Source organism: Marmota flaviventris, chromosome 7 (assembly GCF_047511675.1).
Source record: "Marmota flaviventris isolate mMarFla1 chromosome 7, mMarFla1.hap1, whole genome shotgun sequence".
Taxonomy (NCBI): Eukaryota; Metazoa; Chordata; class Mammalia; order Rodentia; family Sciuridae; genus Marmota; species Marmota flaviventris.
The window spans coordinates 85,636,272-85,661,773 of NC_092504.1; the positions used below are offsets into that span (position 1 = coordinate 85,636,272).

At 37.9% G+C, this 25,502-nt stretch overlaps 1 protein-coding gene across 4 annotated transcripts in view; it reads right to left on the reverse strand.

Annotated features, from left to right (window-relative positions):
* Positions 1-25,502, reverse strand: part of Alpk1 (alpha kinase 1) — a 128,278-nt gene that overhangs the window by 53,815 nt on the left and 48,961 nt on the right. For 2 of the 4 annotated variants that reach the window (XM_027935382.3, XM_071614467.1), the window contains 2 exons: positions 9,950-10,181; positions 4,893-5,047 (listed from right to left, as the gene is read on the reverse strand). In XM_027935382.3, the coding sequence (XP_027791183.2) occupies positions 4,893-5,047; positions 9,950-10,070 (276 nt within the window). In that variant the 5' untranslated portion in view covers positions 10,071-10,181. Of the gene's footprint in view, positions 1-4,892; positions 5,048-9,949; positions 10,182-11,021; positions 11,144-25,502 lie in introns of all 4 variants that reach the window. The other 2 variants (XM_027935383.2, XM_027935384.3) reach the window with 2 other exon arrangements.

Here is a 25,502-nt window from a genome sequence, read left to right on the forward strand (position 1 = left end):
GTGAAAAGAGCTGAAGGAGTGCTTACTTTCCCTTGAAATTTTATTTTTAAATAAGAGAGGGAGAAAATCCTTTTTCTGACTAATACTAATAATACAGGTCAAAGTGTCAGGCGATATACAATTAAATGGAAAACAAAAAGGTTCCCCCTCTTTTTCCCACAGTACAATGGCACTGGAATATAAATTACCGATGAAGATGAAATAATACTTCAAAGCCTATAGGGAAGGGCAGTGCCGTGTTTACAAAGTATTTTCCATGGCACGATGAGACATTAGAGAGGATGGTAACCCACGGACTCGGGGGTGTTGCTGAATAGACTGAAGCTAGCATGAGGCAGGATTTTAGGTCCCCATAGCCTGTGACCCTACGATATGCTTTGTTTTACAAGGGCAGCTGCAGTTATCAACAGATGTTTCAGCAATAAATAATTGGTATCATCTCGGAAAAGACCCATCTACCTGGGGAGAGGGCATAATACCCAGAACACTGCCCGGCTATTACAGCCACATTAATCTCCCATCTCTCCAGGTTTCTTGGGGAGCGTACTGCAGGTGTTTTTTCTGGGAGAGGGGGACAAACTCTCTCAAGTCAGCAAGCTTTGTGTGCAGTGTAAAGGAGGTTGACCCCTGCCATAAATTTCTGTCTGTGGCCACACACCAAAGGGAAAAAGATTGGAGGGTGGGGGAGGAGGGAGGGAGCCGGGTGTGGGGGCGGGGGAGGGTCTGGGGAGGGGTGTTGAGAAGAAAGCCAAAGCACAAAACACATAAATTTTTTTTTTTTCTTGATAAAGTTCAGGCTGAGCGAGAACATTATAAATGACCATGAAATTCACCAGTTCGGTAACTGTGGAAAAGAGTTCTGATTTACCTTTTTCTTATGTATTTTATGTTTAACCTTTTTCTTACGTATTTTATGTTACTGTTATTTGTGGAATTAACTGAATGACACAGTATTTTATCCTCGAAGTGTAATATTAATTTTTTTTAAAGGAGGGGGATTTTTATGGGAAAGATTCCATGTCAAGGTTAAAAACAAAACAAAACACAAAGTCATAAACAAACTATAAGAAAAAAATAAGGACTGAAAAGACCAACTCATGGGCCTTTGACTATTATGTCAGAGTGGAAACTCACAACTTGTCCATTATTAAAACTTGGCCATTCAGCTTCATTAAGTTGTGAGGTTGAAACTGATGGTGTACTGGGACAAAAACAAGCCATGGAATTTATTCAAGCTATTTTTTTTAACAAGCTAAGATATTAAAAGCAGTGAGAGTTGGAGAGAGCCTGGCCCACAGGGCGCTATAGTTCTCTGTATTTACAAACAGAGTGGTTTAGCAATTGTGCACTTGGGGTATGGCACAATAGGAAAGTGCCCTAAAAGTCTTAGGAGGTGTGGTTCCTAATTTATAGCTTGCTGGGTAAGCTAAAGAAAATGATGCTCAGAGTTCAAAAAGCTCCCAGATTAAATACCTTAGGGACTAAAGGAGGCCTAATGGACTGATTCTTAGAGCTGCCACTGAGTGACCTTGTGAACCGGACACAAACTTCTTCAATTCTCGGTGCCTCTGTTTCCATAGTTGTGAAATACATAGAGGAATAGTGAGAGAGTGATGAATGTGCTGTAAAAACAGTTCAACAACCTTGAACAGCTCATCTCCCAGCTCACATTAATCCCCAGATGCACCGAGACTCAAGAGTCTAAAAACATCAGCTTCAATTTTTCAACTAATATTGCTACCCACTTTGGAAACAGGGAGGCGAAACTGGTGATTGCAGGATGAAACCAGAGAAGTAAAAGCCTGGTAACAGTGATGTGCTACATCCCAAAGATGCTTCACCCTATGTTCCAAGTCAGAGAAACTTTCTCGCCCAATGGTCAAAGCAGGGGCTGCTTCCAGCACAGCCACTCTGCTCTCACTTTCCCAGGAAGGCTTGTAGCATTCCCTGTGCCACCAGCCTAATCATACAAGGACTCCCTTAGCAAGGGAAGCTATGGCAGGCTCTTCCAGAGCAGCTCCCGTTTAAGCAACAACTCCCAGAATTGATGGAGAAGAGATGTCTTTCCTGGCTGGTCTCTGTTTTCACTTGGGATTCTCCTTTTGTTTTTACCTTGTCCCTTTGGTCCTCACCTCTCCATTAAGGATCTGCCTTTCTCTCTCATTCTCCCCTCTATTTTTTTCTTCAGGGCAGCAGTTCTCAAACTTCAGCCTTCATAATCATCTGGAGCCCTTGTCTAATGCTAAGTGCTGAGTTTCCACTCCCAGGATTTTTGACTGTGTAGAGGATTTTTGATATGGAATTTCCAAGTTCCCGTGGGATTCTGACACTGTGCTTGGGAGGTCTCGCTGTAAAAAGCATTGAAGTAGAGATGCACTGTCCAATAGAATGGTGGCCCTGGCCACATGTGGCTGTCTTCATAGGAATTAATAAAAAGTCAATAAAACTATAAATGATGGGTGAGTATCCATTCTAATGTCTCATGGAAAATACTTTGTAAACACTGCATTTCTCTTCCCTCTAGGCTTTGAATTTTAATTCCTCTTCATTGGTAGTTTATATTCTAATGCTGTTGTATTGCAGGGGGAAAAAGGGGGAAACTTTTTGTTTTCCATTTAATCATATATCGCCTAGCATATGAAGTACTCAAGAGCCACATGCAACTAGTGGCTGTCTTGTTGGACAGACTCCTTCTAGAGGAGGTCTCCTGAACAGTCTGCTTGAACACATCTCAGGGCTTCCTGATGGAAAACTGGGATTGGAAAAAAGAGGAGGCTAAAAGTCAAAGCTCTCCCATATACTCCTCCATTCCCTTGGACAAATTTGTCTTTCTGCACCTTAGTTGCCTCCTTTGTAAAATGAAGATAATAACGGTGATAACCACCATAAGGCTATCTTGAGAAATTAAATGAGATTATGCACATGCAAACACTTTGCAGACTCAATAGTGATTAAAAAAATTATACTTATTTCATTCCACTTCTCTACTAATACCAACCACATTTATTTAAAACTCCTGGCTCAACACTGCATTCTTTCCAAGTACTCACTTTCCTGGGCTTGCCATCCCCAGTCTGCTTAACCTGTTTTGCTTAGTTTTGTCGGGGGTATGAGAGAAGTGGAGGTTTCACTATTTCTGGTAAGTCCCTAAATGTGCTGTTGAATGTCCATAGATCAAGGGGTCTTTCCTAGATTTTTGCTTCAACAGTTAAGGACAATTTCTATACATTTATTTTTGGGATGATCCCAAAACACAATCCCATGTAAACTGAGAGAGTAAAAATTTTAGGATGTTGTCATTGTTCTAATGCCTGATCTCCAAACAAAGGAAACTTTTTGTGATGAAAAAAATACCTACAAGCCAGTAGGATTCCTTGACAACCTCCTGAAAGAATGTAGGCACAAAAACAATGTCACTAAAAAGGAAAATGGGCTGGGTATGGTGGCACATGCCCATAATCCCAGCTACTCCAGAGGCTGAGGCAGGAGGATCTCAAGTTTGAGGATGGTCTCGGCCGCTGCGTGAGGCCCTGTGTCAAAATAAAATTTTGAAAAAGGACTGGGCAATGTAGCTCAGTAGTAAAGTGCCCCTGGGTTCAATCTACAGTACCACCAAGGAAAAAAAATTTTAATAAAAATAAAACAAAATAATTAATGAGGCCCTAGTATTCCCAGTATCACCACCACCAAAAAAAAAAAAAAAAAAAAAAATCCCCAGAACCTAATCTAAGCCTGAATTCTTAGCCCTAACCAGGGTTCCTATGCTGTTCCTGAAGTTCTCTCCTATCTGGGGTAGAGGTATCCACTCAATTCATTTCTGATAGATGAGTTGAGGATAAGCATGTCAATGACTTTGACCTGATGCTTCCGAAACAGCCTTAAACATGAGAAGCTAAGGGAACAAATAAAATGGAATCCAGGGAAGGGATATAAACTAATCCATATTCATATGGACCTGATTTTATATTTAGGTATGGGATTCAAAATATGGCAGAGACAAACAGAATAGATAACATAATATTAATAAATAGTTACTATTACATTTATTATTCTCTTTCAGATTTTATGAAAACTGGATGGAAGTCAATAGTACCACTTAATACTAAGTGAATCTGACCTTCATCAATAGTTAGAAACATACAAGAATAATCATACTACATCAACCAAGTGTTAATACCAAGCAGAGACTTCAAAACCGAAGTGGTGATTAGATGAATAATAATAATTCAATTGGTGTTGGAGAAACACTGTTAAGAAAATAGAGCCAACAATCTCATATAAACCATGAAATCCTGTTGCTATAAAGAATGTTGAGCATAAATACCATCAGAGATAGTAAAAGATGTTTTGAAATATCCTGAGGCTTGAAAAAGTGTCAAATAAAATTCTAACAGAAGGACTTGAATTATATGTTTTTGATCGCCTCTATTAAATTATGATTAATTAGGAGGGCTTAAATTATGTTTTCAATTACTGTTAAACTTCAACAGTTTAGTCAGCAAGTCACCTTGATGAGGCAGTGAATAATTTATTTTTTTAAAGCTACCCAACTTTTAGAAAGTGGCATTTTAAAATAAGAATGCTATGAGGCATAGTGGAATCAAAACTGCTTTGGTTCACCAAGGATGCCTAAATGGTTCAGGATGACAGGTTTCATATTGGACCCACCCACCGCCCTTGTTCACTTTTACTAGGTATGCCTTTCCAGCATCAGATCTTACAGGCAGATGCTTTTCGAACAGCAATTTCCCCTACATTAGTCAATCTGGCAGAGCAGACCATAAAGATAGGGACTGTCTTTTGCTTCAAAGAAATTTAATCTATTAGACCACTTAGAGACTAAATGCCTCACTTGGGGATGTCAGAGGGACAGGTGGTGGAGCTCTTCCTACCAGTAACTGCTGCAACCCGGCACCAATCACATCCTGCAGGTTTGTTTTGTCCTCTGGGCTCATGGCTTGTTTGTACTGCCACTTTTCAGGCACGAAGGGCCACTTCATTTCCTTCGCCTCCTGGATCAGGGTCCTTAACTCGCTGGGGAGTGAAGCTGCAGAGGTCAGAGTTCAGGTAAGGAAATTGCAGTCAAAGAAAAGGCTGTTGAACTCCCCCGTGTTATGATGAAGCACCTCAGTAGCAAAAACACTTTTCCCTAGCTCTTGTGGCTAGTCTGAGCTGTTGGTTCTGACTCAAAGAATAATAGCAAGGAGCTATCTGTCAGGGGTGGCCCTGCTCTCCTTTGCCCTACAGGTAAATTGGAGTAGTCAGGCATTAAGAAAGGTTTTTAGCAGGAAGTAAAGCACTTCAGTGACTATCTCTGCATGAAGAATCAGAGAAAGGAATGGAGGAAATATTATTTTCCCTGTAAAATGAGAAAGGGACTGGAATGGAATGGTATTGTGGGCTTGTGGCAGCTGGGTAATGTAGACCGTAAGTTTGTTCAACCTCTTTTTGCTTCTTTAAGACCCCCATCTCATTCTTTTACCATGGACAACACTTGAGTCCAGACAATAAATATGAAAAACACAGATGAGATTTGAAGAGAGATCAATTAAATGTGAAACAGCCTTAATTTCATGTTAGTGGCTATGTTTAAATCTCTCAGTGAACACCAAATCTATTTCTACTGGTTCACAGTCTCCTATCCAAAATCCAGAAACCCCCAAATCTCTGGAAAGTAGAAAATTTTCCTTATGTTTACAATCCAAACTAGACTTGAATTGGGTAGGGCAATTTATAGTCCCAATTATCCTACTGAGTGAGATTACTTAGAAGTTTTGCTTAAAAAAAAAAAAAAAGGTTGATGTCTGTCTTAGCTGCCACCCTACCTTCTGTTTCAACAATGAATAGAAACATATGTACCCAAAGACCCTCCTCCCATTGGGAAAAGTCTGAATTTTGAAGTATCTGTGATCTTCAGGGTTCTGGATAAAGGACCATGGTCCTATATACATGATTGCCAGCTATAAATCTCGTGGTACTTATCTTGCAGGTATCTCACACTGAACACGTACAAAACTTAGCCCATCAGCTCTTTTCTGAACTTATTTCCCCTCATATTCTCTTTTTTGATGAATGGTACCACCATGCACAAAATCACCCAAGTCTGAAGCCCAGACATCAGTCTAGACATTTACTTTCTCTGTCTCCCTGAATCTAACTGGTTGTTGAATCCTGTCATTTCTAAAACTCATTTCCTCCTCTTCTTTTTCAATAATTTTTGCTTGAATTGCTGTTTATAATTTCACCGAATATTCCTTATTTTTCCATATTTTTTATTGGGGCACGACAACTATACATAGTGGTGGGATTCATTGCCACATATTCATACATAGACATGATATAACAATATAATTTGGCCAATATTATTCCCCAGTATTTCCCCTTTCCCTCCCTTCTTTCCTCCCCGTGGTTATTTTCTTCTTCTTTATTGATTTCCCTTGGATTTTCCTGAGATTCCTTCCCACTTCCTGCTTTTCTTTTCCTTTTTCCTCTCTACCTGACACATAGGAGAGAAAACATAATGACTCTTGACTTTCTGAGTTTGACTTATTTCACTTAACATAGTGTTCCCAAGTTCCATCCATTTTCCTGCAAATGAAATAATTTCATTCTTCTTTATGATTAAAACTCCACTGTATACATATGCCATATTTCCTTTATCCATTTACCCACTGATGAACATCTAGGTTGGTTCCATAGTTTGGCTATTGTGAATTGTGCAGCTATAAGCATGGGTAAGCATGTATTACTATAGAATGATGTCTTTAATTCTTTAGGATAAATACTGAGGAGTGGCATAGCCTGATCTTATGGTTGTTCCATTTTTTGTCTTTTGAGGAACCTCCATACTGATTTCTATAGTAGTTGTACTAATTTTACAATTCCAACAAGAATGTAAAAGTATTCCTTTTCTCCATATCCTCTCTGGATCATCTTCTTTATTTTTGATCTCCCACTTTTTCCCCTAAAAACAAGATGGATCAGGCCATTGTCTTGTATAAAATTCTTCAATTCTTGAATTTTGTACATCCTGTTCTGACTGTATCCCTCTCACTCAATGCCTTGATGATCAAATTCAGACCCACTACCTTCAGTCTTCAATGCAAAGGTTGTCATTTTCCAGCCTACCATAACCTCAAAGAGGACTTGAAAATACCTTTCTGTGCTCTTAAACCACAGGTGCTTGCTCCTTTCAGCCTTCATACCTCCTCCTTAACTACACCTGTCTGTCTCACTGGGCTGGGAGCTTCCTGCAAACAGATATCATGTCTCATGTCCCATTCCTTTTGTAAATCACATCATGATGGGTAAAAGACCATCATGGTTAAAAGATGTGGTTACTGTTGTGTCTACATGAGGCATGCTGAATAGGGCAAAAGAGATATGACAGAGAGAACAAAAACCAAAAGAAGAGAAGGAAGAAAATCTAACTGTACCTTAGTTCTTGATGTTTTTTTTTTTGAACTTGCCAACTAGGCAAAGGAAAGGAAGTTTCCTGTCAGGAAAGGACTGCTTGACATTGAAGGGGATATCATGTAGGCCACACCAGTGAATTATCTGCACTGATTGACACTTATAATGACTTATAAGTGTCACTCTGAACACCCCCCACTCCTGGTATTCAGCAGCCTGGGGCTCCTGAGCATCTACTCTGCAATACTCTGCAACAGCAATTCCCACATTGAAAGTGGAACCCTGACATCTGGGACCTATGGGATCACAGTCTGCTGGCAAAGCTGGCTCTTACTGCCACAGACCAAATTGTAGCTTCTGAAAATGTTTCTAACATAAGTGTAGAGAAAATTTCTTCAATGGTATTAGGATGACCATTCAGTCCTGTTTGCTTAGAAGGGTCCTGCGTCGTCCTAGGGTACTTATCAATAGTGTCCCTTTCTGTCCCAAAGTGTCCCAGTTTGGTAAATTATTTGGACACTGTGATGAACATAAGTCGCCTCATGACAGCAGAAATGTAATCTCTGGGTTCCCAGATCTTCATCGCCCTTTGGACTTTAATCTTTCCAAATTGCTTCATCAAAATGGAGAAGGCTTATTCTTTACAGCTCAGGTTTTCCTCCTGCACCCCACCTCTTCCCTACAGATCATGCCAGACCATGAGCAGTCCAGTGGAACACACTGAAAGAAAAGATGCCTCTAAAATACATCTGTAAAATATTATCTCTTTGGACTTCAGTTTCTGCTCCATCCCCGGGAGAAGGATGTGGTTGAGAGGTGGAAGGGAGAAACATAAAATACACTGTTTGTGTTTCAGAGCCCGCTGGCTCGCCCTGCCGCCATAAGTGACCCTGTACTAATGCCTTTCTCTCGGGGGCACAAGAGCTGACGACATCGGTGGTGGCAGGACCCGCCTGCTGGAGATGCTCAGAAACCACCTGCCAGGCTAAGGGCACGCGTTCCGCCCCGCGCGCGGTCAACCGCCTGCGCTGCTGTGCAGCACGCGGCTCGGCCGCGGGGGTGGGGAAGCTGCGGTCCTGGGTGGCTTTGCCCAGGAAGATTCCTCTCCATGGATTTACCAGATTCAGCCATCACCAGACTGTCAGCTCCGGCCCCGGTAGCCGCCGCCTCTGCCTCTGCCTCTGCCATCACTTACCTCCCCACGGAGCTTACCTGGAGGACCGTGTCTAATTTAGTGATTTTACAGCCGTGATTTGCCTTATCTGTAACTAAACTGATTATTTCTCCCATTCTGTGACACTTGGGAAGAAAATGCTACCCGATCAGGGGGCTCAGAGTCTTTACTAGGGAGAACATAAAGCTTAAGGGAATTTGGGTTGAGAACACAAAGCGTGAGATGGGGGTAACTGGTCAAGAGAAAAACTTGAGTAGAAGAAATGACTCCTCACCACGCACTGCCCCCGGCGTGGGGGGCGGGGGGAGAACTAGGACCAGCAACAAGGCATCTTCAGTAGATGCCCAGGAACCTGCCATTCCCTGACAAGGGTCTGACACCGAAAAACGTTGGTGATACCGGGCTAAGCCACTTGCAAGCAAAGTCACACGTGGGGGCACCTGGCTAGTAAAACAAAAGGAAACCCATAAACGATCCCACAGGAGCCTTAAAGCACCCCTGTAAAATGTGCTTTTATACAAGAAAGTGATGAAGAAAGCATTCAGAACATTTCTCCATTACATAATGAACAACAAAAGGACCCGGTGACTGTGCATTTCATTTGGGAATCTTATTTTTGCATGAAATAGCAAGACCCTAAAAAATACAAAAAATATGAAAAGTTCATCAGAATCTAATTATATGATAAAAAGGAAACCTAAATACAGAGAGCTGCCTCTCCACAATGGGTCAAAGAAGAACTAAAGATTGTTTTAACTTTCTAGACTTTGATTGAGACTTCCCAAATGATGACTTATCTACAACGATGAAGAGAACAAAGTACAAAATGAGCTCAAAGCCAAAATCTTAAATCCTGAGCATGATGCAATTGCTATTTGTAGAGATGAGTGGGTTTATTTTACTATGTGTTGGTGACCAAGAAAAGAGAGATTGGGCTGGTGAGATGACATATTTATGGAAACTGTAGAAGTCTATGGAAATTGATGAAGCACAAAATCCTTGTTTGAAAAAAAGTATGTGCCACCATTCAGAAGTTGCTTCAATTTTTTAATAATTGAAATTTACGTGCACCAGCCAACTTGGACCCTTTGTTCTTCTTGAACTAAACTGTTTCTTGTAGCCTCGTGTTTACTGAAGCCTAAAATTAGAACTGACAGCAATTCACTGGGACAAAGTGGGCTTCCTCCCCTGCCTGTCCGCCTGTAGCCCACATCCCATTCATGCCCTAGAAATCCACTCATCTCTCGGTGGTCATCTGCCAAGAGAAGAAAAATAGGGCAGAGATGAGAACGTGTCATGCAGGCAGGGGAGAGGAGAGTGAACCTGCTGGCTCTCCCCTGGTGCCTCCCAGCAGAACCTCACCTCTGCACCGCTGGTCCTCGCTCTTGTCTTCCTCTGACACATCTGGCGCCTCCAACAAGATCTGGTCCAGCACTTGCTTGCACTCTTGCAGTAGTGCAGCTACAGCTTTTTGATTATTCATGATGATTACCCTTCCTGGACGATGAATCGAGTGTCCCTGGGTCTATGGTGATCAATTACCTAGGAGAAGACATCGATTCTCAATAAAGGAGACCCTTGAAGGCTGAGGTACCTGGTGAACAAAAGAGGGAGAAAGATGATTAACTGAAGTATCATCAATTATCTGTAAGACTCAAGCAGGGAGGGATAATAGGGCAAACGCATGAAAATACATGACAGCCCCTGAGGACGTTATTAGGGAAGTGTGTGAAATGACTGCGGGGTCTGGTCTAGATTGGCAGCACCTCAGAAGCATCGAGTGCAGAAGGGAGAGGGTCCCCATGCAGACCCCGGTTACCCACAGTGATGTCGGTGGAATCACATGGGGCCAAATGAAATGAATGTCTGCCATGATTTATGTATCTTCTGCATTCTTCATGTATGTCAGTGCCTCTGGATCCCAATGGCACTACACTTTCTACCTTTCTGGAAATCTACAGGAAGCACCTGGCTGACAGTTCTAATGTTCACCCATAAGCATGTAGTAATATGAAGTTTACCACTTATAACCCCCTACTGACTTCCTGACTGTGCAGACTTCTTCATGCTATTTAGCATTATATAATTTGGACCAAGATAGGCAATGACAGATGTCGAATTTAAAGCTCTTCACTGCCAGGCACACTGCCAAGTAAAATAAAGAAGTGATATCCCAGAAAACCCAATTTCCTAGTACTATCCTATGGGTAAATCGATCGTATAGATGGAAGAATCTACTTATGTTGCCATGTAACTTATAAACATTGGAGAGATTTGTCATGTAAATATGAGTGTGATGTAATGAACTATTGCAGTCATAGCAATTTTGAGACCAAAATAACTCACTGAAAGTACAAAAATTCTCGATCAAAAAATAGAAAAAAGTTCTTTGATTAATAAATCTCTTTTTCATCTTCATTAATTAAAGTAGTACCTTGTAAACAGAACAAAGGAAATTATCCTCTCTCTGACTTTCCCAGAATGGATAGGGGAGCTTCTGTCTGCTTTAGACACTCTTCTAGTGCACATAGAATTGAATTATCAAAGTATGAGAATCTGAAAAAGAAGACAGTAACAGATTCCTGGATGGTTTCAGTCCCTCTGTTTCTGAGCTAACCCTTGTAACTGATGTAATCACTGAAAATATACAAGCAGTGAATTATTGTGTAAGGTTAAAAAGTACACTGTTACCCAATGGCCTTGGTTTTAAAGAATTTATATACACTTTACTGCCAAAATAAAGCTTGAGGATATCACAGGCTTGCTTTGTTAAAAATCATCATGTATTTGTTGTTGAACACAAGCAGAGTTCTTGAATTTAAAGTGCTTGTTACCTTAAAGAGCTTTCACACAAGGAACTAGTTACTGGAAGGATTTAAGCATAAGTATAAATTTAATCTCTTTTCTGTTTAGGGTATTTCGAAAAGCATTCTTGCACAAATTGAGTTGTTGGACTGAATGGTTTCCAGTGACCCTTTTAACTAGAATGTATATAAGTCACAAAGTTTTGTGCTGCAATCTGGCCATTAGTCTGCCTAGTTATAAGACGAACGAAATAGAAAGGGTAGATGGAATTTTATTATTGTACTGCTATTGCAAAGAACAGGAGAACATGTCCATCCCTTCTGAGTACTACAGTTACCAAGAAAAGAGCTTATTAGTGGACTCAGTGGGCAAGCAGCCATGTAACAATAATGTCCCATTCTCACTGATCCTTGGAAGAGGGAGACTGGTTAAATGAGAGGACAGTCCAGAGACTGAGAAATGCATCTGGTGTTTGAGAAAGTTATGAACAAACTTTCTTGGCATGTGCTGTGGGTGAGTTGTACACTCATTTTTCTTCAAGCCTTAAAATAAGAAGAAGACTCTTCTTTCCTAGTATCTCTTGTTTAGGAATTAATATACAAAGAGAGGTGAAATAAAGGAATATGAAGAGCTGGTTTGTGTACCAAAAAAATCAGACTGCATTCTAATATAATTTCAATAGCACATCATCCCTTTGTTCAAAGGCTCTCAGTAAAGTTTTACTGGTACTGTATCATCCTCTTAGGGTAGAAAGCAGTCTTTAGTTGGACCCATAGAAGCAGTAGATAGGCAAGTGTGTACTGAGAGTTGATGGGTGGTGGGGTTGGGGACATGTTGTTCAAAGCATACAAATTTTCATTAGGAGAAATAAGTTTAAGAGATCAATATTATACAGCATGGTAACTACAGTTAATGATAATATATTGTGTAGTTGAAAACTAGTAAGATATTTTAAGTGTTTTCACCACAAAATTAAGTGTGTGAGGTAAATTCATATTATAGATTGTTTTAGCCATCCTACGATGTATGTGTATAAATACAATCAAAGCATAATGTTGTACACAGGAAACATATGGTTTCAATTTGTCAATTAAAAACAAAATTATAATTAATGGACAATTACATTTTAATTGTTGTGTTTATGTAAATGGTTTAAGCAGGGACAGTATATAGTAAAGAGGACATAGAAAAAGGATACCAATGCAAACAATAGTGCTCAATAGTTTGTTGACTAATTCTTCCGCTTCATACTCTGTCATTGAATTGTGAGGCCCATGAGAGTCAATTTTGAGATTTACCTTTCTCATATATTTTTTTCCAAGGAGGCATGGTTTAAACAATTTTTAAGATGCTTCTTGTTCTTAAATTATATACTCAGTCACAATGCAGACAGATGAACTTATTTATTGCTGAAGAATTTCTGCTATTTATTGAAAATCCCTAGCTTTTTTTTTTTTGAAGGGCTTTATTCCATTTCATGTATTTATTTATTTGTTGTGCAAGGGCTTGAATCCAGGGTCTTACATGTGCTAGGCAAGTGCTCTACCACTGAGCTATGTCCCCAACCCTATCTGTCCTAGTTCTTTTGAGAAATCTTTTTTTTTTTTTAAAGAGAGAGAGAGAGAGAGATTTTTTTTTGATATTTATTTTTTAGTTTTTGTCAGACATAACATCTTTGTTTGTATGTGGTGTTGAGGATCGAACCTGGGCCGCACACATGCCAGGCGAGTGCGCTACCGCTTGAGCCACATCCCCAGCCCGAGAAATCTTAAATACAATATGTTTATGTATATTTTTCTTTGTGGTTTAGAAATAATGGTTTGAATTTTAGGGGGCTGATTATTAAATAAATATACTCTTTTGCTCCTGTTTCCTCACTTGAAACCCCCAGTCCTGAGGCAAAGCATCATAAATCTCTCCTTTTTGTCCAAGTGCTGTGAAAGATAAGATATGTGGTTCCATAGGGGCAAACAACAGGACTTGACCTAATTATTTGAATAAAGCTAGGGCAGGTCAGGGGAGGCTTCCCTGAGGACGTAATGCCTGAGTTACTCTCTGAAAGAGGAATAGGGCTTAATGAAGTTGAAAACAGTGGGGAAGGACCCTTCTGGAGAAGGAAAATCAGAGGGAATAGAAAAGGGATGTGTTGGGTAGCCTAGAGTTAAAAGGTGGGGCTGGAGAGGTAAGGAAGGCCCATGCAGGGCTGTGTGCACCAGGTAAGGAATTTTGTCTTGACCCTAAAAGTGATAATGTTAATTTCTGATGGCCATAAGACCCATGACCAGAAATTTGCATTTGGAAAAGATCGCTGTGTCTTGGCTGCAGTGCATATTGGCAGATGGGCGAATGGGAGAAGGTCACTGCAGGCAGATAAGACTGGTACTTATTGCAATAATCCAGGTGAGAGCTGTCAGGCTTTGGACCAGAATGATAGTATTAGAAATGTAGAAAATTGGACATATCTGAGAACTGTTTAGGGAGCAAGGGCAGTATTGATGCTGGATGCTGCGTGAGATGTTAAAAACGAGTCTCAGGTTTTCTGCCTCACTGGAGTTCAAAACCGAATGGATAATGTTACTTAATATTGAGAGAAGGAAACAGAGAAGAGACAGTCTAGTAAACGACAGAAATACATCTTCTATTTTATATTTCTAGGTAGAAGGAAGATAAATCATACTATCCACAGGAAGCAAACATATTTTGCCCAAGAATACATTTCTAAAAAAGAAGAGTTTACTAAGATAATGTTTAATATTTGTGACTCTCCAAAATGTACTGAAGATATTCTTTATACTTTTCAAATGTTACAGCATTTTCCCTTTCCCCTGCACAATTCAGGGGAGTTAATAGGAAGAAAATAGTGTAACATGAGAAACACTTTGGAATCTGACCATCTGTCCAGACTTGTATGGTTCATTGTTAGGCATAACAGGCTGGAGCCCAGGACACTTTCCTCCAGGCAATGGTCCTGCTGGAAATTTTGATCAACTTCATTTATAAAAGAATCATTTTCAATTTCAACACAAGACAATTTTTGCTCCTCTGAACTGTGGCATTTTTGTGAGCTGTTCATTGTTCTAAAAATCAAAGAGAAGTTTCCCAGTAATTTTTTGTAACCTATGGATTATTTTTTTATATTTTAACACATGCTTGTGTGTGTGTTAAAATGCTTGTGTTTTTTATAAAAATCACACCAAAAGGGGCCAGAGAGAGCAATCAAACATTCAGAAAACTCTAGAAAAACATTAAATACCCAACAAAGTTAGAATCATACACCCTAAGGTACACATGCCGTGCATTGCTGAATAGTCATGTGTTCATACAGTCTGTGGTTGGCTTTGACATATGCATTCTTCAGTTCCATTGGTGATTTAGAGTTCAATTGAGTGGCTGAGTATAGGATAACTGACAAATGAGCCATCATGAAAAAGAAGCAAGTAGTCTGTAATTTCAGTGACTCAGGAGGCTGAGGCAGAAGGATCGCAAGTTAGAGATACAGCCTGGGCAACTCTTAATTTTAATCCCAAAATTGAAAATTAAAAGGAGGTGGGGATGTAAGTCAGTGGTAAAGTAGTCTAGGTTCAATTTGTAGTACAGAAGAAGAGGAGGAGAAGGAGGAGGAGGAGTTGGAGGAGGAGGAGGAGGAGGAGGAGGAGGGGGAAGTAGATTATTCAAAACCTTATTTCTTTGGGCATATATGTTTGAGTCTTTTTCACTAGACTTTTTCCTCCATTAGGGAGTAGATCAGGGAAAATAATGGACTCCAAAGGAGTTCCATGCTCCACTGACGGCCACCTCTATAAAACTTCATCATCCACTGAATCCCCAAACTAAAAGATGTGGGAAAAGCATAAAAAAGCATAAGATATGAACTATAGTGTCAAGGAGTTTGTAATTTGAGGGTATGTTCGCTTTTTATGACTATCAGAAAACATGTTTTGGTTAATTAACTTGTACAGAGAAAAGGTTTATTTGGACTCAGACTTTTTCAGGTTCCAGTTCATAATTGATATGCCCCTGTACTTTAGGCCTGTGTTGAGGCAGCCCACCAGGGCAGGGTACATGCAGAGCAAAAATGCTCACCTCATTACGAGGAAAGAGAGAGAGAAAGAGAGGAAAAAGCTGGGAGTCTCACAATCCCTGTCTAGGACACACCTCAAATGACCTAAAGACCTCCCACTAGACCTCACTTAAAGTTTCCAGTACCTCCCAATAACACCACCCTGGGGACCAAGCCTTTAACACCTGGGGGGATATAACTTCAGGGGATATTCAAGGTCCAAACTATAGCAGAGGGATAAGACACAAATGTGCTTAACTACATAAGGCATATTACACATGATTATATTCCAAAAGCTCAATTTAAATTATCTGTGTTAGAATTTAATTAATCGTTAGTTAAATTCTCCAGCAAATACACAGAACCTATGTAATTCATATATACATGAATAAGTATTCTAAAACTACTTTTTCATCTACATTTAAAATCATTTATTAAATTTTTTTCAGTGAGGCAATGAATTCAGGTCTCCAATTTACAACAGTAAGAATAAAATTTCTAGCCAGGCATGTACACCTGTAATCCCAGAGGCTTAGAAGGCTGAGGCAGGAGGATGGCAAGTTCAAAGCCAGCCTCAGCAAATGATGAGGCCCTAAGTAACTTAGCAAGACCCTGTCTCAAAATAGAAAATAAAAACCACTGGGGAAGTGGCTTAGTGGTTAAGTGCCCCTGGGCTCAATCCCTGGTACAAAAAAAAAAAAAAAAAAAAAAAGAATTTCTTTAATCAGGCATGAACAATGACAATCTAACCTTTTCTACCTTTCCCCCCCTCTCCTGGGCACTGTGTGCACAAAGTCTTACCATGATGCTTTTGCCCTGATTGAGGGTAGAAATGGGGAAATAAGGAGAAAGAGAAATCTGATTGGAGGGTAAGGCAAATGTGGGGCTCAGATGTTTTTCGAGTTACAGCCATTTATTAGCATTTTAAAACTGCATAAACAGGGAGGAGGGGAGGCAGGGAAAAGAAGAAGGAAACTACTCAGTTACCAAAGAAGAGACTTCTGTTTCTAGCAATACGAAGACTCTCTGACACACACAGAAAACAACTAAAATTATTTGAAAAACATCTTTAAATCTTTAGAATGTATCAATGAAATGGCAAGCAAAGAAGACAAATGAAAACTCAAACCTAAAAGTTTAACTGCAACACAGAAGGTAGCCTTTGCCTTGAGGTATCTGCCAAACTCCATGAACTTAAACTTTGGCTTTCACTGTTTTGGAGAATAGGAGAGTATGAAATAACACCAAAGGTATGTGTGTATATATACACACATATATATGTATATATGAAATATATGAAATAAATATGTATATATATATGAAATATATAATATGTATGAAAGTTGTGTCAAATTCATTCCACTCTCTTTCTTATTCCTCTCCACCTCCCTTCCCTTCATTCCCCTTTGTCTAATACACTGAACTTCTATTCTTCCCACTGCTCCTTGTTATGGGTTAGCTTCAGAGAGAACATTCTGCCATTGTTTTTTGGAGGACTGACTTATTATATGTATGTGTGTGTATATATATATATACACACACACATACACACACACACACACCATAGTGAATCTCGACATTGTATACATGCACAAGACTGGAATCCTAATTGGAATAAGACATATTCCATGCTTGTATAAATGTATCAAGATAGATTCTACTGTCATGTATAACTAAAAAGAACAAATTTTAAAAATTTAAAATTGTTTAGCAAACTAAACAATTATATTGAAAGTATGAGTAAAGAGCTACAAATTATAAATAAAGTATAGCAAATTGAGTAAGAACCAGAATTTCTAGAAAGGAAAAATGTAGTAACTGAAAAAATTAAATTCAATCAATGGATAGATTTGATCAATTTTAGCTCTCACTTAAGATAGACTTTTTGGACTGGGTGATATATTAGAACATATCACCCAGAATTCAAAAGAAAAAGACAGAGGTGTCACAAATACAGAAGGAAGCTTAAGAAACAGGAAATTATTTTTACAAAAGATGTAACATAGGACCGAGAGTCCCAGATGGGAATAATAGAGGAAGACATAAGAAATATTTGGATAAACAGTGACAAAGAGCTTCTACAACAGAATAATGAAATAATAAAAAATCCATGACCCTTAAGCAGGACAACAAATAAATAAAAATCCCTACCTACAAATACAGTGAAACTAGAAAAACCTAAGACATGAAGATCTTGAGAGCAGCTGGAGAAAAAGGATTAGCACCAAAGAAATGCAGTGAGTTTGTAGCTAATGACCTAAAAAGAGCAGTAGAAACCAAGCAAAACAAAACAAAACCCACAAACAAACAAAACAACAACTACAAAATCAGTGGAAGAGTATCTTCAATAATACTGGGGGGAAATACCCTGTAACATAAAGATATTTTGAAAGAAATATCAACTGATCCTTATTAAATAAATCTCTAAAATGTGTACTTCAGATAGATAGAAGGAAAATTATCACAGACAAAGGGCTTGGAATTCAAGGAAAAATAAAAAGCAATAGAAACAGCAGATTGGTTAAATATAAACAAATGTAGAGTGTATAAAGCTATGAGAGCAATATATTGAAGAGATGTCTGTAATCTTATGTTGATTGCAGCATTCACAACAACCAAGATATGCAATTAACTTAAGTATCCGTTGATGAATGGCTAAAGAAAATAATGTATAAAAATCAATCAATCAATCAATCAATAAAAAGGTATATACATATGTACACACATGTACAATAGGATCATATTTAGCTTTAAAAAAAAAAGAAGGAAATTCCATCATCAGTGACAATACATACGAAGCTTGAGGACATTACATTAAATGAAATTACATAGATGGAGAAAGACAAATAACACATGATTTATCTTATATGTGGAATCTAAACCATGTGGGACTCTAGAAGCAGTGAGAAGAATGGTGGTTACCAGGGGTTGGTAGTGGGGGAGTTTGAGCAGATGTTAGCTCAAGGTTACAAAAAAAAAAAGGAGGGAGGAAAAAGCTCAAGCAATCTATAAAATATGGTGACTATAGTTCATAATATTATATTTTAAACTGGAAAATTGCTAAGAAAACTTGTGTTCTGACCACAAAAAATAGGTATGTAAACTAATGTGTGTGTTAATTATCTTGATTTAGCCAATGTATACCTATTTCAAAACACCATGTTGTACCTCAGGCCCATAGCAGTGCAGTTGGCTGACCATGGACTGAGACTTCTGAAACTGTGAGCTCCAAATAAATTTTTCCTCCCCTAAGTTGTTCTTGTCAGGTATATTTGGTCACAGCAATTAAAAGCTGCCTAACATACTGTGGATGAATTTTCTGCTCATTTTCAACATACTGGCATAACATATTCTTGTATTCTTGTGAGTACAAGAATAAGGAAAAAAAACCTCTAGAAGCAAGTCATAACATGAATGTTGACAACACTATCAACCTGTTAGAGTGTTCCAGTACACATCATCTCATTTATCCTCATCCCAGAAAAATTATGTTTGGAAACCAGAGCCAGTGTGACTCTCTTCGTGGCAAATTAATGCCTCAAGAACAAATAGCAGTAGTTGTAGAAGACAGAGTTCATGACCAGTTCTCAAAAAAAAAAAAAAAAATCTGATTAGCTTCATTGATGGTGGCAGGATTGATTTTTCTGCTCCCTGGATGAGTTCTCCATATGTACATGTTGTGTGGCTGGACTACCAGCAAGACTGGAAGGAGTGGTGTTTATGTGAGCTGTATGCCAGATTGGATTTGTGCTCCTAAGAGTATGTTGCAAGTTGAGTCCAAGCCCACGAAAATTATTTCTGAATAAATACAATTTGAAAAAATTATTTTATGTCTAGTTTTACATGTAATATTGTTATTTTGTGAGTTTCAAATTACACTTGAATGCATATCTATGAATGCAATATGAGATGCATGCATGATTTCATCTTTGAATGCATTTGAATATAATATAACTGGAAGTATAATTTGCATTCTCAAATTTTATAATAACAAATAACCAAATATTTAAAAATAAATTTCAAATAAATCTTTGGGGGTTGGCAACTACAAAAATACCATGTTGAGCACTGAAAATATATAGAGTTTTTGTTTGCAATTTTAAAAATAAGTAATAAATTGAAAAACATAAAATGTACATACAACCACAAAATGCAAATAAGTCATGAAGAGAATGACTGAAGTTAAATTGTTCTAAAAGATCTTTAAATTAATCAGGTGAAGGGGAGAGATAAGATTTCTAACAAAATTGTTTAAAACTGAGATAAAGCATGTAACTTTGAAACTATTAAAAGAAAAAAGAAAAAGAAACAAAATATTCTAAAACAAAGCAATATAAAAAAAGAAAAAATAATAAAGAAGAATCAGAATATAAAGAGCAAAATAAGATGGTAGGAATAGTTTTAAATCCAATAAATGCAAATGAACTAAATTCTATAGTTAAAAGATATAAAAAGAGCTACATAGATTTTGCTAGCATATAAGAATATGGAAAGGATACCAAAAGAATACAAAAAATACACAAGAGACATATAAGAATAAGAAAAATTACAGTAAAAGAAAGTGAAGTAGCTATATCACTATCAGACAAAATAGGCTTTAAGGGAAAAAGTTTTACCAGAGATAAAAAGATCATGATGATACATGGTTCAATTTGCCAGGAAGACATAGCAATTCTAACCCAGTATTCATCTAGTAGTATAACCGCAGTTTATCGGAGGTGAAAATTGAAAAGCCACAGGCTGGGTATGTTAGCTCAGTTAGAGTGCTTGTCTAGCATCTACAAAGCCATGATCCCCAGCACTGCAAAACAGCAAAAACAAAATAAAATAAAGCCACAAGCCAGGTATGGTGGTGCATAGCTATAGTCCCAGCTACTGGGGAGGCCGAGGAGAGAGGATCACTTGAGCCCAGGAGTTCAAGGCAGCCTGGACAACATAGTGAGAACCTCACCTCAAAAACAAAAGATTATAAAGAAAGACACACAAATATATAATCATAGTGGGAATGCAATACACCTCTCATACAAACTAAAATACAAAGCAGACCAAAAAACAAACAAAAACAGTTCAGTAATGAAATAATTGATTTGGTCATCACAAGTAGTAAATTTGATCTAATATGTATTTATAGAATAATATCCCCAACAATTAAACATGATTTTCAAGCAAACCTGGGACATTTACAAGAGTAAAAAAATCTCACCAAATGTCAAAGGATTAGTATTGTACAGATGGCACTGTATAACCAAAAAGCAATTAAGTTGATAATAACAAAAAATGCCTGGAAAAAAAACCCCTCCATATGCATGGAAATAATATACTTCTAAATAACTTGTGGGTCAAGGAAGTAATCATTAGGGAAATTAGAACATATGATATCAGAATTATATCATCAAGGTGGAATATGATGGACATCATTATCCAAAGTACATGTATGAACTGGGGTGAACATACGTTATATACAACCAGAGATATAAAAAATTGTGCTCTATATGTGTGATATGAATTGTAATGCATTCTGTTGTCACTTATTAAAAAACAATAAAAAAATACTACCATCAAATGTGTAGAGTTCAGTTAAAGTGGAATGTAGGAAATTTATAGCATGCATACTTACAGTATAAATCAGGAATGATGGAAAGTTGAGTTAAGTTCAGATGACAAAAGTAAGAAAATGAATAGAAGAATAAAATAAAACCAAGTAGAAGAAAATAAATAGAACAGAAATGAATGAAATAAAAAGCCCAACATTTAATAAGATGATCAACAAAATAAGATAATGACTCTTTCAAAACAGCAAGGAACTCAGAAAACTACTGGCAAACTTGATCTAGGGATAGAGGACACAAATAGGAGTGAAAATTTGTGGAGAAGACATTACAGAGAGATATTTTGCAGAGCTAATAAAATATTGGAAACATTTGGTACTGAAAAGGTCAATAAAATGAGCAAATCCTATAAAATATAAGAAAAGTTGGGGCTGGGGTTGTGGCTCAGTGGTAGAGCACTTGCCTCACATGTGTGAGGCACTGGGTTCGATCCTCAGCACCACATATAAACAAATAAATAAATAAAGGTCTATCAAAAACTAATAAAACACTTTTTTTAAAAAAAGAAAAGAAATCAAGAAGAAATAAGAAACTCATCTGGTTCTATAATCTTAAAGAAATTTAATCAGTAGTTAAAAAAATTTTCCTACAAAAAATACACTGGGAACATGTTGCTTGAGCAATAAATTTTTGTCAATTGTTCATTAAACCAAAAATCCCATTTTAGGCAAAATAGTAAGCAGTAAATGGCTAAGAAGGTTATTTAATAAAAATAAACTATTTCAAAGGCATAAAATACATAAAGTATAATAAAACCCAGGGCCTAATTCATGTTAAACAAGTGCTCTATCACTGAACTACCTGAAAGACATTTAAGATAATCCCAACCCTGAACAACACTTAAGATAATCTAATTATCTAAGGAGATATTCAATGTTTGTGGCCAAAACCACAATATTATTATGATATCAAATTTTCCCAAATTAATCTGGAACTTAATACAACTCTAATCAAAATCTCAACTGGGCTATACGTGTGTGTGTGTGTGTGTGTGTGTGTTTGTGTATGTGTGTTTCATGTGTAACCTAGCAAGCTGGTTCCGAAATTCATAGGGAGGCCAGGCACAGCTGGAGCATGCCTGTAATCCCAGTGGCTTAGAAGGCTGAGGCAGGAAGATTGTGAGTTCAAAGCCAGCCTCAACAATTTAACAAGGCACTAAGCTACTCAGTGAGACCATGTCTCTAAATAAAATACAAAACAAGGGGATTTGATTCAGTGGTTAATTGTCCCTGGGTTCAATCCCCATTACCCCCTGCACTGCCTCCCCCCCACCAAAAAAAAAAGGAGAAAAAGAAAAGAAAAAGAAAATTTATATGGAAAAATAAAGTTCAAAAGTAGCACAGGCACATCATATAAAAAATAACAGAAGGAAAGGAGATTTGTTATGCTTTGGATAAAAAATGTCCTCCAAAGGCTCATGTGTTGAAGGCTTGGTCCCCAGTGTAGCAATGTTCAGAGGTGGGACTTTGGGGAAGTGATTGGATCATGAGGGCATTACATCATGAGAGGATTAATCTGTTGATAGCTGAGTGGAATGCTGGGAGATGGTGGGGCATGGTTAGAGGAAGTAGGTAACTGGGTGCATTCCCTTGGGACTCTTCCTGTTTCTCTTTCTTTCTGCTTCTTGGCTGTCATGAAGTAAGCAGCTTTCCTCCGCCATGCCTTTCTGTCATGATATTGTGCCTTTCCTCAGGTCAAAAGCAAGAAGTCTGTCAAGACTGTGGAATGAAGCCTCCGAAACCATAAGACAAAATAAATCTTTCTTCCTTTAAGTTGTATTAAGTATTTGGTCACTGTGATGAGAAGCTGACTAACCACAAGAGTGTTATACTATATGTCAAATATTAATGCAAAGTTATATTAAATTATACAAAAGTCATTGGCACCAACACAATCAACCTTACGGATAAGATTGTGAATCTTAAGAGAGACCCGCATTATGGAAACTTGATTTTTTTTTAATAGAACTTGATATATGGCATTGAACTAATTGGTTAGTTTTAAGAAATCAGTTCTCATAGCTTAAAGTTAAAAGATAAAACAATACAACATCTCAAAGAGATCACTAAAAAATAATATTCTTATCTTTTCTGTTTAGGGAAGAATTTTTTTAAATTAGCAAAAAAAAAGTGAATTGTAAGGGAAACAACTGATATACTTAATTAATTAAAAGACTGACTTCTGATTTGTAAGGCAATACCATAAAGCATGTGAAAAGACAAATTACAAACTGGAAGAAAGTATTTTTAACTTTGGAAACTGACCAACAATTTCTGTCCGAATATATGAGGAATTCGTATAAATCAACGAGAAAAGGATCAACTACACAGTAGGAAAAAAATGTACAAAAGACTTGAACAGCTATTTAACACAAGAGGAAACAGGATGGCTAATAACATAAGAAAAGTATCTAATTTCATTCATAATCAGGAAATAAAAGTTCCTACCATAGTAAAAAACTACTTTCAACTTCTTGGTTGTATAAACATTTTAATTGCATAGTAACAACTGTCAAAGAATAGTGAGTGTTGCTTACTCCCATTCACTACTGAAATCCACAGTGTGGCATTATTTAGGACAATCAAATATATATACTATGATCCAGTGTCCACTCTCAGGTATATAATCCAGTTTAGAGAAACTCTCAGATCTTTGCTGAGGGGATATATATAAAATAATGTTCATATGAACACAGTTTATAATTGCAAGCAAACTAAAGGAAGGAATCCACATATCTATAGGCAGCAGAGTGGATTAGAAAATTCATACACTAGAATAGAATAAGCAAGTGAATGAATGAATTACAATTACACATAACAACATGGGTGAACCTTAGAAATGATAAGAAGCAAGTCACAGATGAATAATACATGCATAAAATTCACAAACTGATAGTTTAAAAAATGCATTGTGATAGTGCCGCAGTCCGGCTGCAGCAAAATAACCGGGGGGTGACGAGCAACTTGTGTAGATTGATACAGCAGGAGTGGGAGCCATTTATTGTAGGACAGGAGGGGTATATATACATTACACACAGCTTATCTTAATTAGCATAAACTAGATACAGCAGTCAACCAATAAGGAATCTCCACACTTAATGGCTCGCTGGCGTTACTTCACAAACCACTCCCTCTGGCAAAATGCCAGGCGCCATCTTGACTTGTTTACAGACCCTAACATGATAGGGTCCAAATATATATGGTATAGTAACAAAGGAAAGGATTCATTGTGTACTTGCATAGCATTATCATACTGTACTCATATATCTGTATGAAATAAAAATTTTGCTGGGTGTGATAGTGCACACCTGTAATCCCAGCAGCTTGGATGGCTGAGGCAGGAGGATTGTGAGTTCAAGGTCAGCCTCAGCAAAAGCGAGGTGCTAGACAACTCAGTGAGACCCTGTCTCTAAATAAATATAAAATAGGGCTGGGGATGTGAGTCAGTGGTTGAGTACCCCTGAGTTCAATTCCCAGTACCAAAATAATAGTAATAATAAAAACAGTAATAAATTTTTAAGAGAGAAAAGTAAGGGAAAGATAAACTATAAATCCAAAACCATGGATTTTTTTTAAAGGAGAAGGAAGAAGATGGGAAGAAGATGCACATCAGCTTCATTCTTTTACTTAAATTGATTGTTCTATGGGTAGTCATTATGTTCCACGTATATTACATCTAGCATATTTTTATATTTATTTGATACTTAATTTAAACATCAAAAGGAATAAAATAGGGATTCAAGTAGGAGTATTAGAGAGATATTAATTACTGCCCTTAGGGTTGGAACCAGTGACTCCATTAAAAGATGGTAAGAGATATAGCCTTTCAGAGCAGGGAGGGACACTTCCTTTAAAATTCTAGAGTGGGTAGAGTTTACTAGCTGGAGGGAAAAGTGAGGAACAAATTTGAAATGGGGAACCACATGAACAGAGACCATACTCATCTCATGTTGGGGATTCATGAGTAAGCGTAGGCTACTGAAATCATTGATGAAATAGTTTGAACTGTTAGTTTGACAAACTCTAGGTTACTAGGAAATTTAATTTGTACTTTCATTCCATTTACACAGAAAATGAAGAAGTATGATTTGATCGTTTCAAAAACCCAGCAAATTATATTTTAGGAAATTCTATAAATAAAAGTAGAATTCATTGATGTCTCTTTCATATCAAGATGCCCAGCCCAGAGGGCCACCAGCTTATTACAAAGAGAAACTGGATTCCAAAGCTGTCCCTTCCCTCTGTCTTGCCTGCACCCCACCCTCTCTAGTTCCCTGCTCTGAATGTGTTTACCAAACTTGACTGTGCCAGAAAGTGCAATGAGAGTGCTCGGGTCACTAACGGGTTATCTGCTTGCCTCAGGAAGAAACAAGAGGGAAAAGAAAAGGCCACATTTGCTGGGGTGTTGCTGCTGTTCTCCGACTACAGTTACCCACTCCATC